The sequence below is a fragment of the Melospiza melodia genome, chromosome 29 (assembly GCF_035770615.1).
Source record: "Melospiza melodia melodia isolate bMelMel2 chromosome 29, bMelMel2.pri, whole genome shotgun sequence".
Classification (NCBI taxonomy): Eukaryota; Metazoa; Chordata; class Aves; order Passeriformes; family Passerellidae; genus Melospiza; species Melospiza melodia.
In genome coordinates, this window is record NC_086222.1 from 3,436,039 (window position 1) to 3,453,168 (window position 17,130).

At 45.7% G+C, this 17,130-nt stretch overlaps 1 protein-coding gene across 1 annotated transcript in view; it reads left to right on the top strand.

Annotated features, from left to right (window-relative positions):
* Positions 1 to 17,130, top strand: part of UBASH3B (ubiquitin associated and SH3 domain containing B) — an 87,392-nt gene that overhangs the window by 51,571 nt on the left and 18,691 nt on the right. The window contains exons 2-7 of the mRNA XM_063178485.1: positions 4,489 to 4,542; positions 6,127 to 6,313; positions 6,743 to 6,941; positions 10,636 to 10,805; positions 12,200 to 12,408; positions 15,631 to 15,766. Of these exons, the coding sequence (XP_063034555.1) occupies positions 4,489 to 4,542; positions 6,127 to 6,313; positions 6,743 to 6,941; positions 10,636 to 10,805; positions 12,200 to 12,408; positions 15,631 to 15,766 (955 nt within the window). The remainder of the gene's footprint in view (positions 1 to 4,488; positions 4,543 to 6,126; positions 6,314 to 6,742; positions 6,942 to 10,635; positions 10,806 to 12,199; positions 12,409 to 15,630; positions 15,767 to 17,130) is intronic.

The window sequence follows — 17,130 nt, forward strand, 5'->3', positions numbered from 1 at the left end:
TGCAGAATAATTCAGAAATTTGTGGCACCCAGGAATTTGGGTGGTTTTTTACTTCTTCACTGTGGCCATTTCTGTGTGCAGAATAATTCAGAAATTAATGGCACCCAGGAATTTGGGTGGTTTTTTACTTCTTCACTGTGGCCATTTCTGTGTGCAGAATAATTCAGAAATTTGTGACACCCAGGAATGTGGCTCTTTAGCTGGGATGTTTCCTGGCCATATTTCACCTTGTTTAAACAAGGACTGAGTGGGGAAAGGTTTTCCTTGGGCCTTGAGACTCAAGAGTGTCGTGGGGAGGACTTTGAGGTGGAAGAATCAAACCCATTTAATTCTTCCTGCTGAATAAAATACCTGCTGTGCATTTGGAAGCCATTGCTGTTAGATTTTCCTTCCCCAGAGGAGGAATTTCTTTCCCCTTCCCGAATTCTCCAGATCTGCATTTGCACAGAACCTCTGTTCCAAATGATTATTCCATGTTGCTGGGTGCTTTTAAACGATTTCCCTGCACTTCATCTCAGTTCTGCTGGAATATTTTGGGGTCAGCTCTTTAGCTGGGATGTTTCCTGGCCATGTTTCATCGTTTAACCAAGGATTGAGTGGGGAAGAGTTTTCCTTGGGCCCTGACACTGAGGAGTGTCGTGGGGAGGACTTTGAGGTGGAAGAACCAAACCCATTTAATTCTTCAACACACCTTGGTGTCTCCCACCTCAAGTGGAAGAATCAAACCCATTTATTTCTTCCTGCTGTGCATTTGGAAGCCATTGCTGTTGGGATTTTCTTTCCTCTTCCCCTGAATTCTCCAGATCTGCATTTGCACAGAACCTCTGTTCAAAATGATTATTCCATGTTGCTGGGTGCTTTTAAACGATTTCCCTGCACTTCATCTCAGAAGCCAAGAGGAACTGGGTGCCCCAGGGGACCAACAATGCTGCACAAATCTCCTGAACCCATTTTGCATCACCAGAAACGGTTACTCAGTGATACCATCCAGTAAATTCTGAAAAATAAGTCATCTTCTTACTTTTTCCTCTTTTCTGGTTCATCTGAGTCATAATTTATATTTTTTTCCTACAATGCTGCAGCCAACATTTGCTGCCCAGCATGAGGAAATGTGAGCACCTAAGCCATAATTTGTCACCTAATTAAGTGACCTGATTTTCTCAGGAGCAGGATGTGTCTTCCAGCTCCCACTGCACTCAGCAGTTGTGAAAATCAGGCCACTTTTGCACGGCTGGGACCAGTTTTGAGGAACTCAGCTTTCTAAAAAAGCTGATTTTGGCCTGGCAGCTGGAGGATGGGTCCTCTCCAGGGTGGGATTTTCAGAGACTTATCAGTCATCAGCACCATTCCTTGCACTAAATTAAAAAATAAGGGGGAAAAAAAAAAAAAACATAGAAATCCCTCAGTTGCAGGTCCTGGGATAAAAATATCCTCTGGCTTTGTTTGCTTTATGCAGCATTTCCTCCTCACACTGAAAATTAAATTGAAATTGGAAAGGGAGTTGCTTGTCCCTGTGGATGATGGAGGCAGCTCTGGAAATCGCAGGTGAACAAAGCTGTGGCTCCAGCCTGGTGTTTTCTCTGCCTCCCTTTGTTTCAATCCCAGTTAATCCCAGCAGAGCTCCTCTGTGTGGTTTGTTCCAGGGAATTGTCAGGTCATGAGGGAAAAGGGTCCCTGAGGGTGGTGGTGGAACCTGGACAGATCCTCCAGAGCTCTGGGCTGGGATCTGGGCACAGCAAATCCCAGAAATTGCTCATTGCAGTGCCAGAGCTGCTCTGGGAGGGCAGGACTCACTGCCACCATCCAGGGGACAGCTCTGCACGGTCACATCTCCAGAAACAGCCCAGACAGGAGGGGAGGGGAGCTGAGCAAGGGCAGCACAACAAATGGTGGAAGCAGGGCAGGAGAAATCCTCAGGCATTGCTCCCAGAGAGGTGCCCCTTATCTGTTAGAGAAGTCCCCTTATCTGTTAGAGAAGTCCCCCTTATCTTTCAGAGATGTCCTCCTTATATTTTGGAGAGTTCCCCCTTATCTTTTTGAAAGGCCCCCCCTGTCTTTCAGAGAGGACCTCCTTATCTTTTAGAGAGGGCCTCCTTATCTTTTAGAGAGGGCCTCCTTATCTTTTAGACAGGTTTCCCTCCTATATTTTAGAGAGATCCCCCCTGTCTTTTAGAAAGTTTCCCCCTTATCTTTTAGAGAGGTCCCCCCTTATCTTGTAGAGAGGTGTTCCTTATTTTTTAGAGAAGTCTCCCCTATCTTTTAGAGTTCCCCCTTATCCTTCAGAGAGTTTTCCCTTATCTTTTTGAGATGCCCCCCCTTCTCTTTTGGAGAGTTCCCCCTCTATCTTCTAGAGAGGTCCCCCCTATTTTTTAGAGAATTCCCCCCTTATCTTTTAGAGGTTTCCCCCCTATCTTTTAGAGTTCCCCTTTCTCCTTTAGAGAGTTCCCCTTTATCTTTCAGAGAGGCCCCCCCTATCTTTAAAGAGGTGCCCCATATCTTTTAGAGAGGTCCCCCTGTATTTTAGAGAGATTCTCCTTATCTTTTAGAGAGTTCCCCCTTATCTTTTATACAGGTCCCCCCCTATCTTTTAGAGAGTTCCCCTCTATCTTATCAAGAGTTCTCCCCTCTATTTTAGAGAGCCCCCCCCACATCTTTTAGAGAGTTGTCCCCTCAATCTTTTAGAAAGCTCCCCCTTATCTTTTAGAGACTTCACCCCTATCTTTTAGAGAGTTTCCCCTTATCTTTTAGAGAGTTTCCCCCTTATCTTTTAGAGAGTTCCCCCCTTATCTTTTAGAGAGTTCCTCCCCCTGTTTCAGCTCCTTTGCCTGAGCTGCTTTCCAAACCAAAGCAGTTTCTGCTTTGCATAGAACATTTTCCAGAGCAGAGCAAGGTCAGCCGGGCAGGAGCCCCAACCCACAGCATCCACCACGCCAAACCCACCAAATCCATCTCCCAGAGGGCCCAGCCCTGCTGATCTCCAGGGAATTCTGGCAGCAAAACAGCTTGGGGAGGAAGTGTTTTCATCATCGCACGTTTGCAACACAGCCCTTTAGTTTTTCTCTTCTTTTTTTTTTTTTTGGTTGTTTTTTTTTATCGTTATCAGCACTATCAGCATTATCTCTCTGCCTTCCTCTTACCCTCCAAACGAACCAAGCTGTGTGTGTGCTCAAGGGGTGGGGAGGGCTGAGCACAGCTGAGTCAACAGCACATGCCTGGGGCTGGGGGTGACGCTCAGGGGTGTCCTGGGGCTCGGGGTGACGCTCAGGGGTGTCCTGGGGCTGGGGGTGACGCTCAGGGGTGTCCTGGGGCTGGGGGTGACGCTCAGGGGTGTCCTGGGGGTGTCAGGGCATTGGGAAAGGCGGCACTGCGGGCAGGAGGGGTGACAAAGCACAGCCACAAGTGACAGAAGGAGTGACACGAGCACAGCCACAAGTCCTGGAGGCTCCCTGACCCCAAACCCACGGGCTGGAGCCTGGATCTGCTCCCTTTCCCTTGGTGAAATGGGGAATTCTTCACCGCCCTCAGCTGAGCTCCTGTCTCTGCCTCATAATCCTAAAATTTCTGTCATTTTTCTGCTTTTTTCACTCATAATTCTTGCTCCATTTGGGTTCTGGGTGGATCCCTCCCTTTGGCTGTCCCTGGTGCCACAGCTGCTTTCCCTGCTGGTGTCGAGCACTTGGAGAACACAATTCCGTGTTTAAATCTGTGATTTGTGCTGGTCTGCTCAGAAAACTCACAGAACAGGAGAGCTGGGTGCTCCCAGCTGGAGGGAAAAGGGATTTAGAGGCATCCTGGAGGGAAAGAAGCAGAAGAGCTTTTTGGACTAAAGGGAACTTTTCTAAGCTGGAAAAAATCTCTGTTTGTGCCCTCTCGTGGCTGTTGAATTTTTCTTCTCCTCACTGCAACTTCTGCACTTTCAGACCCAAAATTTTAGGGTTTCATGCTGAAATTGCCAGCAAAGAGACCATTCAATGCTGATGTTTCTCTACTAATTGCTAATTTTTAGGAATATTTCTAATTTGATTTACGGTTGTCAGTGAAGGGCTGCATTGTTCTGCACAGGATTCTGTCTGAGCTTCATTTTTGTGAGTGAGCTTGTGGGGAAGGCATTGCATGCCTCCAGAATGGAATATTATTACAATGCAGATGGATTTATTATAGATTTATATTTAGATTTATATAGAGATTTATATTTAGATAAATAAAATATAAAAGAAAATAAAAAGAAACCCCAATTCCTCCATGCTTCTGTGCATGGAAGAAAAAGTGGGGAAGTGGGAAAACCCAGAGGTTCATAATTCATATTTTGTGCTGGTTGCCTGACTTTGCCCTTCAGTTTATTGGGATTTCACAGGTGACACATCCAAAAAAAACAATAAAAATGCCTCAGGGGTTGGAGAATTGGAAAGGGCATCTCACAAATGTCCAAACACACAGCAATGGGCCCAGCAGCACTGAAATTCTCTTTTTATTTTGCTCTCTCTGCAGACAAAAAGCGCTGGCATCGACAGGAGGAAGGAGTGTCCAAGCAGCATGCGACTGGTTGGTATGAAGTAATAAATGTTCAAAAGTAGCAGAAATGGTGAATTTAGAGTTTAACCATTAGAATGTGGGATGTTTAAACAGGGGTGTTGTCTGAAAAACACCTGCAAATATAAACATCCTTCTTATGGGTTACTGAGGTGCTGTTTAAGTGCTGGAAATGAGCCTGGTCTGAGAGGGTTTGATCTGCAGCAAATGGGTTATAATAATGTTCTTTTTATTTTATTTTTTTTAATGACTAAGCAGATGTAACTGAGTCAGCAGAGGGTCGGGGCAGCTTCTGTAATTGCCTGTCACATTTTAGTCCCCAGGGTTTTGGCCAAAGTCCTTGAATATGTGGGAATGAGAGCTTCGTTCAGAGGGACCATCATTAGGCAGGGCCCTGCAGGGAGAGTGGGCTCTGTTAAACCCCTTTGATGCCCTCAACAGGAGCCACTGGGGGAATAAATAAATTCCCAAACAGGTGGGAAGGGAATAGGGGAGAGAAGGATCCCCCACCCTCTGCAGCTGATTCCTGCGCTCTCCTCCCTGTGCTTTGCGCCCTGAAAGGCACAAAAGGCAGAAGCGGTTACCTGGCTTAGATCTTCAGAGCATCAGGCTGAAAGTAAAACCCAATTTTCTGTGTTACTGAGCGGTGCTAATGGGCTGCAAGTGAGGCACATCAGCTCTGCCTGACCCGCCAGAGCCGCATTTTCCCATGGAGGGACAGTGAGTGGCAGCACAGGGGGAGCTGGTTTGGTTGGGGGAAGAGAATCCGTGATTATCTCTCAGAATCTCTGCTGGTCACAGTGACTCTGAGATACGTACAAGCTTCTTTTTCCCAGCCCAGCAGTCGAAGGAGGAGTCAGGATTTTTCAGTTCTCGTTCTCAAGGTTTATTGTTTCTTATCTATAAAATTCTTTCTCTGACCCACCGAGGTCTGTCTGGCAGGTCGGGTTGAGGCACACTGGCGTTATCTTTTTTACTAAAAACTACGTGTTCAATATTTACAATTACTTTCCAACACCTATCACCTATGTTAGACAGTGAGCTTCTACCTTAAACCAATCCAAAAGCGCCACCATCACAGCAGAAGATGGAGGCCAAGAAGAAGAAGGAGGAAGAAGGACAAGGCACACCCAAATTCCTCCATCTTGGTCAGGTCGTGAAGGAAAAGAGTCCCTGAGGGTGATGGTGGAACCTGGACAGATCCTCCAGAGGTCTGGGCACAGGAAATCCCAGAAATTGCTCATTGCAGAGCCAGAGATGCTCTGGGAGGGCAGGACTCACTGCCACCACTCAGGGGACAGCTCTGCACGGTCACATCTCCCTTTTAGAGCGCAGAAACAACCCAGACAGAAAAATCTATTTTTCACCCCGCGACAAATTAACTATTATTCCACTTAAACTCTCTTGACTTGTAATTCTTCATATAAAGGTTGGTAATTTTTTCCATGGGTAAAAAGCAAAGGCACAGGGGTCTGGGGCTCTGTGCCAGGGTCTCTGAGCCCCCTGGGCAGGGCCTCGAGCCCTCCAGGGCAGCCAGAGGCATTTCCTGGGTTCCAGTGATTATTTATTGATTCAGGAGCTCTTTCTGCCCGCCAGGCTCTTCTCCCACGTGGGTGACCCGTTCCTGGACGACTCGCTGCCCCGCGAGTACGTGCTGTACCTGCGCCCCACCGGGCCCCTGGCGCAGAAGCTCTCCGAGTTCTGGCAGCAGTCCAAGCAGATCTGTGGCAAGAACAAAGCCCACAACATCTTCCCCCACATCACCCTCTGCCAGTTCTTCATGGTAAGGCACAGCTCCTCTCCCCTCTCTCCCTCGGCCATTCCTTGCCGGGCTCGGCCTGGAGATTTCATGCTGGTTTAGGGGGTGCTGGGGGGGGTTTTGTGGACGCCTGGGCTGCTGGAGGAGGGAATTGGTTTTTTAAGCTGTTGTTTTCAGGGAAGAGCAGCAGCAGAAGACAGAATTCTCATCCTCTGCAGTGATCCTCAGTGTGAGAATGGGTGGGGAGAGCTTGGGGAGGTTACTTGGGGATAGCTGATCCTGCTTTGAGGACAAGGGAGGGGCCGAGGATTTCTAAACATAGATTTCTTTTTTGTTGTTGGGTTTTTTTTGTTTGTTTGTTTTCCATGCCCCTGTGCTTTTTCTCACTGCATGAGGGGAAAGGTAGGCCACTGCCACCCACCCTCATCCCCTCCTGTCCTGCTTCCTTGGCAGTGTGAGGACAGCAAGGTGGACGCCCTCACGGAAGCGCTGCAGGCCACGGTGATGCGCTGGAAATGCAAATTCCCCGCGCCCCTGCCCCTGGAGCTCTACACGTCCTCCAACTTCATCGGGCTCTTCGTCAAGGAGGACAGTGCTGAGGTGCTCAAGAAGTTTGCTGCAGACTTCGCTGCAGAGGCGGCTTCCAAAGCAGGTGAGGAGAAAACAAAGCTTGGACGCCATAAGAGCACAGCCTGGGCATCGTCAGAAAAATCAAAGTTTGGTGTCATGGAAAAGCCCAGTTTGGGCATTGATAGAAAACCAAAAGGTTGATGCCATGAGAGCCCAGTTTGGGAATTGTCAGAAAAACAAAATTTGATGTCCTGAAGGAGCCCAGCCTGGGCATTGTCAGAAAAACAAAACTTTGAAGCTATGAAGGAGCCCAGTTTGGGCATTGATAAAAAATCAAAACTTTGGTGTCATGAAGTATATCACCCTGGGCATTGTCAGAAAACCAAAGTTTGGATGCCAAAAGAGCTCAGCTTGGGCACTGATAGAAAACTGAATTTGATGCCATGAGAACCCAGCTTGGTCATTGTCAGAAAACCTAAACTTTGAAGCGTGAAGGGCATTAGAAAACCAAAACTTTGATTCTATGAAGGAGCCCATTTTGGGCAGTGTCAGAAAAACCAGAACTTTGGTGTCATGAAGAAGCAAAGCAGCTTCCAAAGCTCACAGTTTGGGCCTTTTCAGCACCCCAAAGCTCTGCTGCCACCAAGAAGCAAAGCTCGAAAGCAAATCCCCGATTTTTAAGTGAAAACTCAAACACCCCAGCACTGATAGAAAACTGTGCTTTGCCTTTTCAGCTGGGAGATGTGTCACGCTGAGTTTGCAGCGCTGTTTTGGAGGGGAAGCTGACATTTGGTGGTTCTTTACCCTTTGACAGCTGCTCTGAGCGGTTTCCTGCCCCTCTCGCCGCCTCCAGCCACCACCACAGAACTTTCCTCGGCCATTTCAAGGCTGTGGTTGTTTATCACTGCATTTTTCACTGCATTTCTGAGGTGTGAGGAGGGCCGTGAGAGAAGACCCTGAGTTGGTTGGTTGGTTGGTTGGTTGGTTGGTTGGTTGGTTGGTTGCTCTTTCCAACCTCAGAGCTCACAGGTGCTCCATGATCCTCTCCTGCTTCTGGAGGGGGAATAACCAGAACCTCATCCTCTGCACTGCTGAACAACCTCTGAATGTCCTCCAGTCACCCACAAAATGGGAAATCACAACACCCTGGGAGCACTGGGACATCTCCCTGGAGAATCCTCCCACCCTCCATCACTGCTTGGCCTGGTTTAGTCCTCCCCAATTTAATCCCAGGTTTATCCTAGAGTTTAAACACACAACTGGTTTAATCCTTCCCCTTTTAATCCCAGGTTTCTCCTAGAGTTTAAACACACAACTGGTTTAGTCCTTCCCCATTTAATCCCAAATTTATCCTGGAGTTTAAATGCACAACTGGTTTAGTCCTTCCCCATTTAGTCCCAGGTTTATCCTGGAGTTTCAATGCACCAAAATGCAGCAAATTCTGCATTCCTGGGCAGCTCCCATGCTGGGCAGGCACCCAGAGCCCTGCAGGGATGCTGAGTCTGTCCCTGCTCCAGAACAGGGAGCCAGGAGGGTCCAGAACCTCTGGAAAATGTTGCTTTCACCTGATCTAGAACATCCTTTCCCTTTAGAAAAGGAATTTTATCTTTAAAAAGAAAGTTTTGGAAGGCAGACATTGGGTGGGTCCAAGAACACTGCAGCCAGTGAGAGTGGGATCAGTGTTTCCCTCCAGCACAGCCAAAAATGCAATTTTTATCCAAAAAAACCCCAATGACCCAGAATAAAAAAACATTGGTGGTTTCCAACAATCTTCTGCCCTGAGACTGCTCCAATTCAGGCCAAATTGGGGTTTTTAGGGGAAGGCAATTGGTGCATTGCAGCCACAGCTTGGTCGGGTTATCACATTAAAATCTCTGGGGTTTTTATTTAACTTTTCTTTTTATCACTGATGAAAAACAACAACAACAAAAAAGATAGATGAGCTTGCAAAGCTACCCTGGCTGGCAATTGGAGCCAAGCCTCTGAATAGCTGCAATTGTGACTGAATAATCAGTCAAATCTAATTGCAATTTTTGGTTGAATGAGCATGAATAAATTATGTGCAAACAATGCATCCTGTGATTTCCACATCGACTGGAAGAGCCCAAATATTTCACGTCTTTTCACCTGGAATGATCTCCTGATGCAGATTCTTTTTTTCTGCAGGATCCTTTTGAATCATTATTACATTTCCACATTTTGGGAATACCTCACCCTCAGTGGCTAAACTGATAATCCAACCAATGTCCAGGGAAAAGGTTTAATCACGTTGCACAAGCCTGCAAATTCCATGGACTTGTAATTCAGTGCAGCAGAGAGAACAATGGAGGGAGAGTGAAAATCATCCTTTTTAACCTGATTATTTTGGAAAGATCTTCAGCTGCTCATGAAAGCCTCCTGGATTTCCTACCTAGGAAAAAATCTCTTTTTTTTGGCAGGACATCCTGCATTTCCAGAGTTGCAATAAGGATTGTCACATCTCTGATAATTTTCAATATTAGAGACCTCCTGTGGATGCTGGCAGCCTGGTCAGAGAGAAAGTCAGATAAACTTTCAGAGAGAAAGATAAATTTTCAGAGAGAAAGTCAGGTAAACTTTCCCAGGCATTTTTCAGGGGGAGCTTTGAGAAAGCTCAGAGAAAGAATTAAAATAATCTTTAATCTGTTCAGCTGATGTTTTGAGCTTGTTGTTTACTCATTTGATGTTTACAAGAGGGGTGTTGTTCCTAATTAGCCACTGAGGTGAGGGGTGTTGATTGAGGACCCACCAGGTCCAGCTTTCTCAGAGCAGTCTATAAAAGAATGGGATGTCTAATAAACTTTGCTGTTGCCTTCTGAGAAGACCTTGGGGTCTGTGTTGCTTTGTTCAGCTGTCCCTAACACAACAGCAACAGCCTCACACTCCCAGATTTCCAGCTGAGCTCTGGTTTGTCCCACTTGAGCATCTTTGCACGTCCAGCTCTGTTAGAGGCCACAGTCACCAACCTGGCACGAAGGGGTTTTCAACCCTCATCTCTGCAGGACTCCAGGCAGCTCTTCAAAATGCAGTTTATTGTACCCAAAATGCAGTTTATTGTACCCAAAATGCAGTTTATTACATCCAAGATGTTACAGGAGCCCAGGGTTGTGGGTGACAGAGCTGTGCCCACAGCTGTCAGCTCCAGCTGCAGGCAGGCCTGGACACCCTTTGGTTTTGGTTACAATGCATTCTATACTTTTGGTTACAATGCATTATATATTTTTCTTTTGGTTACAACGCATTTTATACTTTTCTTTTGGTTAATTGCATTCTATACTTTTCTTTGCTGAGCATTTTAACACAGCAGAACCAATCTATACCTTAACTTTTGTCTCTAGCCCATCATAACTGCTGTAATTACCATATTCATGTTACTGTTCTCCAATCACTAAAAGTCAGTACTTTACAGTTTAAGCTAGAAGTTTTTTTTTCAGTTTTCTTGCACTGGAAAATTCTGAGACCTTTTTTGCAGCTTTGCTGCCTTGTTTGCCTGTGCTCTCTTTCTGCTTGGTAAAAACATCTTCTCATTTGGGGTGGGGTTATCCTTTGCTCTAAGCCATACAAACCCCTTCTAACTAACACACCCTTTGCCTCACTGGTTATCCAGTGAGACTGGCTCAGCAATTCTTTTCTTCTATATCAAAACTTGCTTTCATTTCTATTCCATCTTCTGGTTCTATAGTCAAAAACCTTTCTGCTAAGCGTCGATATCTTTCTTGCCAAACTTTCATCCTTCCCAACACCTCTCCCCATTGCAGATGTGCACGTGGAGCCCCACAAGAAGCAGCTCCACGTGACCCTGGCCTATCACTTCCAGAGCAGCCACCTGCCCACGCTGGAGAAGCTGGCCCAGAGCATCGACGTCAAGCTGGGCTGCGACTGGGTGGCCGCGATCTTCTCCCGCGACATTCGCTTCGTCAACCACGAGGTAAAGCCCGGCAGCTCCTCCCACTGAGACGCAAACTTGGAGGAATTTAGGGGTTTTGGAGGAGCTAGGATTTTATTTAGAGATAAGCTTTATTTGGAGTTAATTAAAATCAATGGGTAGGCCTTGATGAAGTTAAGAGTTTGTAGCTAAGTAATAATTGATTGCTTGGCAACACAATGTTGGGTTAGCTGGGTTTATAATGAAGAATACAGAAACTGATAAAGAGCTTTTAGGAACACAAGACAATTGTGGCCTCCTCTGTTCTGAAACCAATTGAAGATGGGAATGGGAGTTCTACCAAGGGTTCATTTGTCAGATTTGCATTGAAAAGGTAGAGAGGTCAGAACGAGGAAGACTTCATTGACTTCCTCATTTTGGGACCCCTCCCCATGAAAGGGACCACCGACCCATTTCAAGGAACAAACTACACATGCTTAATGGCTTTGGAACTAATTACCATAGGAGAGGGGGTACCAAAGTGATGAGTATGTATTTGTATTTTGGGTATTCAATGTTTGTAGAGATAAAAGGGCTCTGGAATCACCTGTAAATCACAGTGTGTATTTGGGAGCTATCCCACAATAAACACACACTTTCTAACTCTAAACTGTCAGAGAGTTTTTGGATATCGGTACCAGATCAATATCCATATTGGGAATGGGATGTACCAAAGTTATGAATATGTATTTCCATTTTGGGTATTCAATACTTGTACAGATAAAAGGACTCTGTAATCATCTGTAAATTGCGGTGTGTATTTGGGAGCTATCCCACAATAAACACACACTTTCTAACTCTAAACTGTTAGAGAGTTTTTGTCTGTCACACTTGGATACAGTTGGATATCGGTACTAGATAAATATCCATATTTTAATAAATCATCACCCCAAAAAATTGCCCCTCTGCTGAAGGGGGGCATTGCAGCAGCTTTACACAACTTTTCCAAGCTTTGTCCTGGGAAAGGCTGTGAGGTCAGAGAAAAGAATGAGAAAGAATTCTTATCTCGACTTGCTGTACCTGGTGTTGTGCACATGTGGAATGTGTTATGGGGATTTGTTCACCAAAGAGTGGTTTCTTAATTAGCCAATGGTGATGGTGTTTTAACTAAAGCACCAATCAATTCCACATGTAGCCAACTAGAATATCACAGAATCACAGAATTTTTAGGTTGGAAGAGACCTCTAAGATCATTGAGTCCAACCCATGTTCTAACACCTCAGCTAGATTGAGGTGCACCTCAGTTGAGGTGCAAATATATATATAAATATGTATAAAAGACCAATGGGTTTTTTGTTAATAAAGGTTATTACTTATTGGAGTCTGTGCTAATTATTACACAGCTGGGGGCCCGTTTGATGTGACATTAACAACATTTTGTGCTTTTTCTCCCCCAGACTCTGCAAGTGATCTACCCCTACACCCCCCAGAACGACGACGAGCTGGAGCTGGTCCCAGGGGATTTCATTTTCATGTCCCCAGTGGAGCAGAGCAGCACGAGCGAGGGCTGGATTTATGGCATTTCCCTGGCCACTGGCTGCTCGGGGCTGCTGCCCGAGAACTACATCACCAAGGCGGATGAATGTGGCACCTGGGTGTTCCATGGGTAGGTCAGGCTGCTCCTGCCCTTTCCACGGCTGAAAAATGGGCTCAGGGATGGCTTGGGAGGTCCCTGGAACAGAGTTAAAGAATAAAATAGGGATTTATTAAAAGGGTTTTAAAGATACACCTTGGGTAGTACAGGAGCCTGGCCAAGCCTACACCCAGGATGGACACTGAGTCACGAGATTTCACACTTTTATAAGTTTTGGTCCATTTCCATATTGGGTTAATTGTCCAATTCCAGCTCCAGGTGATGCAGTCCCAGCCTCCCAGTTTGCTCTCTGTTGTTCAATTTTCTGTTGTTTGTTGCTCCATTCCCTGTAGTTTGCAATTTTTTGGGGGCTGAAGCTGCAGCCCCAAAAATCCTTGGTTTTGGGGCTGGAAAAGGATTGTTCTGGATTGTTCAAGGATTGTTCAAGGACTGTTCTGTGAGCTGTGAGGAGAGCTTGCTGACACTTTACATGAAGTTCAGAGTCGCGCACAAAGGCAAAATCCAGAAAATATGTGGGTTTTATATTTTTCAGAATCTGGAAAATATAAACTTATAATATAAATAAAATATATATAATATAATTAATATAATATAATATAATATAATATAATATAATATAATATAATATAATATAATATAATATAATATAATATAATATAATATAATATAATATAATATAATATAATATAATATAATATAATATAATATAATATAATATAATATAATATAATATAATATAATATAATATAATATAATATATGTGGGTTTTATATTTTTCAGAATCTGGAAAATATAAACTTATAATATAATATAATAAATATATAATATAATATAATATAATATAATATAATATAATATAATATAATATAATTATACTCAAACTTAAGGCATCAGCAGCAGCTGGGATTTCAGCTGGGGCAGCGAGCAGGGATGCTGAGAAGGGCACTGAGGGGAAGGAGCTGGCACACAGAGCCTCATCTCAGCCGAGCAGCAGCAGATGCTCTCCCCTAGCATGGGGCTGGAGGACAAGGTGAATTTCGCAGATTTTTGCAGCAGCTCTTTGTGGCTGATGGAGCTGCAGCAGATGGCTGCTGGAGGCACTGCTGTGCAGGCACCTCTGGCTGGGCCTGCCATCAGCAAGGTGTAAATCTGAGAGTTAATTTGGGAAGAGACATCTTCCCCCTGCATCGTTCCCTGCTGGGAAGGACTTTGGATCAGGAATATTCTTTAGGATATTTAGGAAGATTTTTAGGATCTTGTTAATAGCTTCAGTGAGAATGCAGCCCTCATCTTTTAAATAAGGTTATGCCTCTTGATTTTGGTGGGAATTCATGAAACAAAATGCTGGTCCTGAAATCATTAATTCACCCCTCATTTATCCCTGCCAGAGCAGGGGAGACAAGGCACCATCTGGAAGGCAGGAGATGGATTTTTTTCCCCAAAAATCCCAGAATTTTGAGGAAAAGCCTCCAAACAATGAGCTGTCCTCAGGAGATGACTCAGCTGGAGCAGCCTCAGCAGTTTGTGTTTTCCAGCAGCACTGGGGACAGGCTGGTGGCTCTTCTCCAGCCCACTGAGAGTTTGCCTCTGCCTCAGCACCATTCCCAGCAAATCCTGCCTCTATAAATAGATGGTGAAGCCTTTGTGGCCTTTATTAAAACAGAAAGAAAGGCTCAGAAATTGTGTGGCAGCTCCTGGGGGCAAAGGGAAGTGGGGTAACCAAAAAATCCTTGGCATTCTCCAGATCAGTGTCCTTAAAAAATGTCATATGGGCAAAGGCAGGAAAGGGATGGAATGGGAGGAAGGGCTGACAGCTGGGAGAAATTCACTTTGCACAGAAATAGGGATGGGTCCTAAGTGAGAACTGAGGTTCTGTTCACACAAATATTCAAGTTGTGGGGTCACTGAGGATGGATCAGTGCTGACCCCAATGCTCCACCTGCATTTGGGCAACGAGGGGAACAATTCAGCAGTGCCAGCCCCTGTTGGGAGCTCAGGAATAATCCAGCGGCTCAGTGTCATCCTTGCACCCTGATTCAGCAGATAATAGATCAGGACCAACATCACAATGGGTTTTTCCCTTCTTTAAATCATACAACTCACGCAGGTGACCTATTTTTGTCCCACTGGCAGAGTCACTCGGGGCTATTTTACCAGCTGTGACACCCCTGGGAGATTTTATCCCAACTGCTGCTATCAGGAAGCAGCTCCTGCTGCATTTAAGGCACTGAAAAGTGCCAGCTCTGGCAACTCTTTCTGTCAAAGTAAATGACCACATCCATTACCTGATAATGTTATTTTTTTAATGACTAAGCAGAGGTAACTGAGTCAGCAGAGGGTCGGGGCAGCTTCTGTAATTGCCTGTCACATTTTAGTCCCCGGGGTTTTGGTGAAAGTCCTTGAATATGTGGGAATGAGAGCTTTGTTCAGAGGGACCATCATTAGGCAGGGCCCTGCAGGGAGAGTGGGCTCTGTTAAATCCCTTTGGTGCCCTCAACAGGAGCCACTGGGGGAATAAATAAATTCCCAAACAGGTGGGAAAGGGAATAGGCAGCACTGAAAACTGCAGGAGCAACAGGGGGAGAAGCTGTTTTGGGCACAGAAACCCTGAAAACTGAACAGGAAGGGGAATAGGCAGCACTGAAAACTGCAGGAGCAACAGGGGGAGAAGATGTTTTGGGCACAGAAACCCTGAAAACTGAACAGGAAGGCGAATAGGCAGCACTGAAAACTGCAGGAGCAACAGAGGGAGAAGCTGTTTTGGGCACAGAAACCCTGAAAACTGCCCAGGGAGAGGCCCCAGCTTCCTGCTGAAGCCACAGCTTGCGCTAGAAATGAGTGTAAACTCCCTGCAGCCACTAATTCCCAAATTTGGGATCACAAATCCACGGTCAGTGGCATGGAAACGTCCCCGGGTGATGTTAGTGAGCATCCTGGGGTCATCAGGAGGGTCCTGGCGTTTTCCATGAGGACATTCCAGGGTAGAGAGAATCTCCCAGGGCAAAGTTTGGGGATTGTTCTGTGAATTGTTCCTAAGGAAACGGCCCATGGAGATGGAATTGTCTCCTCACGTGTGTGCATCACCTGGCAAGGTGCTCTCAGAGCAGCACTAAACCCCAAATAATAATAATAAAATAATTACAACAATAATTACCACCGGCTCCTGGAGGCTACAGAAACATCCTGAGAGCACAAAGACCATTCCCAAAGACAATGTTTTTCTATTTTTGGCAGGTCCTACTCCATCCTGAACACCTCATCCTGCCCATCCCTCCAAGCCTTTGCTGATGGAGCTCTGGAGAGAAGGCAGCAGGAAGACCAAGGGCCAGGGGACGCTGGGCCTCTCACCATCATCTGCCAGAACGTGCAGGTAGGGACCCACAGCCAGAAATCATTAGGGACAGCCTTCCACTGAATGGATTTTCCTAAAAAAATTTATCTTTTCATTCCCTGCAGCACAAGTTACAGAGTTTTTAATGACACAGCCCTGTCCCCAAACTGCCTCTTCAGCTGGGGTGGCAGGACCCCCTCCTCTGCCCCCCTCAGCAGCTTTATAGCACATAAAATAAATGTCAATGCACCAGGATTATATGGATAGATAAATGATTATATGTGTAGATAAATAATTATATGTATAGATAAGTGTAGCAGGATTATAAATTCCCAAAGAGCCCCACAAACGCATCAAGGCAACAAATCCTGCAGCGTTCCCTGGGATGTTTGCACAAGGGCAAAGCAAAAAAAAAAATCCAAATCTTGTGGTTTTCTGAGGTCTCTGCACTCTGCTGAAAGTCAAACCTGCTGCCACTTTCATGCTTGGAGAGGTTGGACAGTTAGAGGAATAAAATGGGCCTTTTTTAAAAGGATATAATTAATTTACTTTTTAAAGGACACAGCTTGGGCTGTACAAGAGCCCAGTCAGGGCTACACCCAAGATGGATGGCAGGTCACGAGTTTTCACACTTTTATAAATTTTGGTCGATTTCCACATGGGATTAGTTGTCCAGTTCCAGCTCCAGGTTCTGCAGTCCCAGCCTCCCAGTTTGCTCTCCGTTGTTCAGTTTTCTGTTGTTTGTTGCTCAGTTCTCTGTTGTTTGCACTTTTTGGGCTGGAGCTGCAGCGGTGTCCTTGGTTCTGGGGCTGGACAAGGATTGTTCTGTGGGGCTGAGCTGTGAGGAGAACTTGGTGACGATTTATATGTGTTGAAGTTCAGAGCTCTACACCAATGCAGGGCAGAATGTGGAAAATATAAAAGCTCCAACTGAAGGCATCAATTCCCTTGCAGCCTGTAGGAGCATCGGGGGGTAGGAGGGTTGGGATGGATGGAGACGAGAGAGCTCTGGAGCCAGGGCTGGGAACTTGGGGTTTATTGCAAAGGGCCTGGGTGCAGGGCCCTGCTGGGAGCTGCCAGGCACAGCTCAGAGCAGCCCCAAAGAGGGAGAGAGAGACAAAGAGAGAGAAGGTAAGAGTGTGGTAAAGAGGATGAGAGAGAGAGGTTCCCGTTACAATATGATAAATCTTCTTCTGGTCATGGAACTTGTGGGTTATTGCAAAGGGCCAAGTGCAGGGCCCTGCTGGAGCTGCCAGCCACAGCTCAGAGCAGGGCTGAGAGAAGATAAGGGGAGAGAGGACGAGAAGGTAAGAGAGTGAAGTTCCTGTTACAATACCATAAATCTTCTTCTGTGTTGAATATTCTGATTCTCACTAACCAATCTAGTACAATACACAAATCCT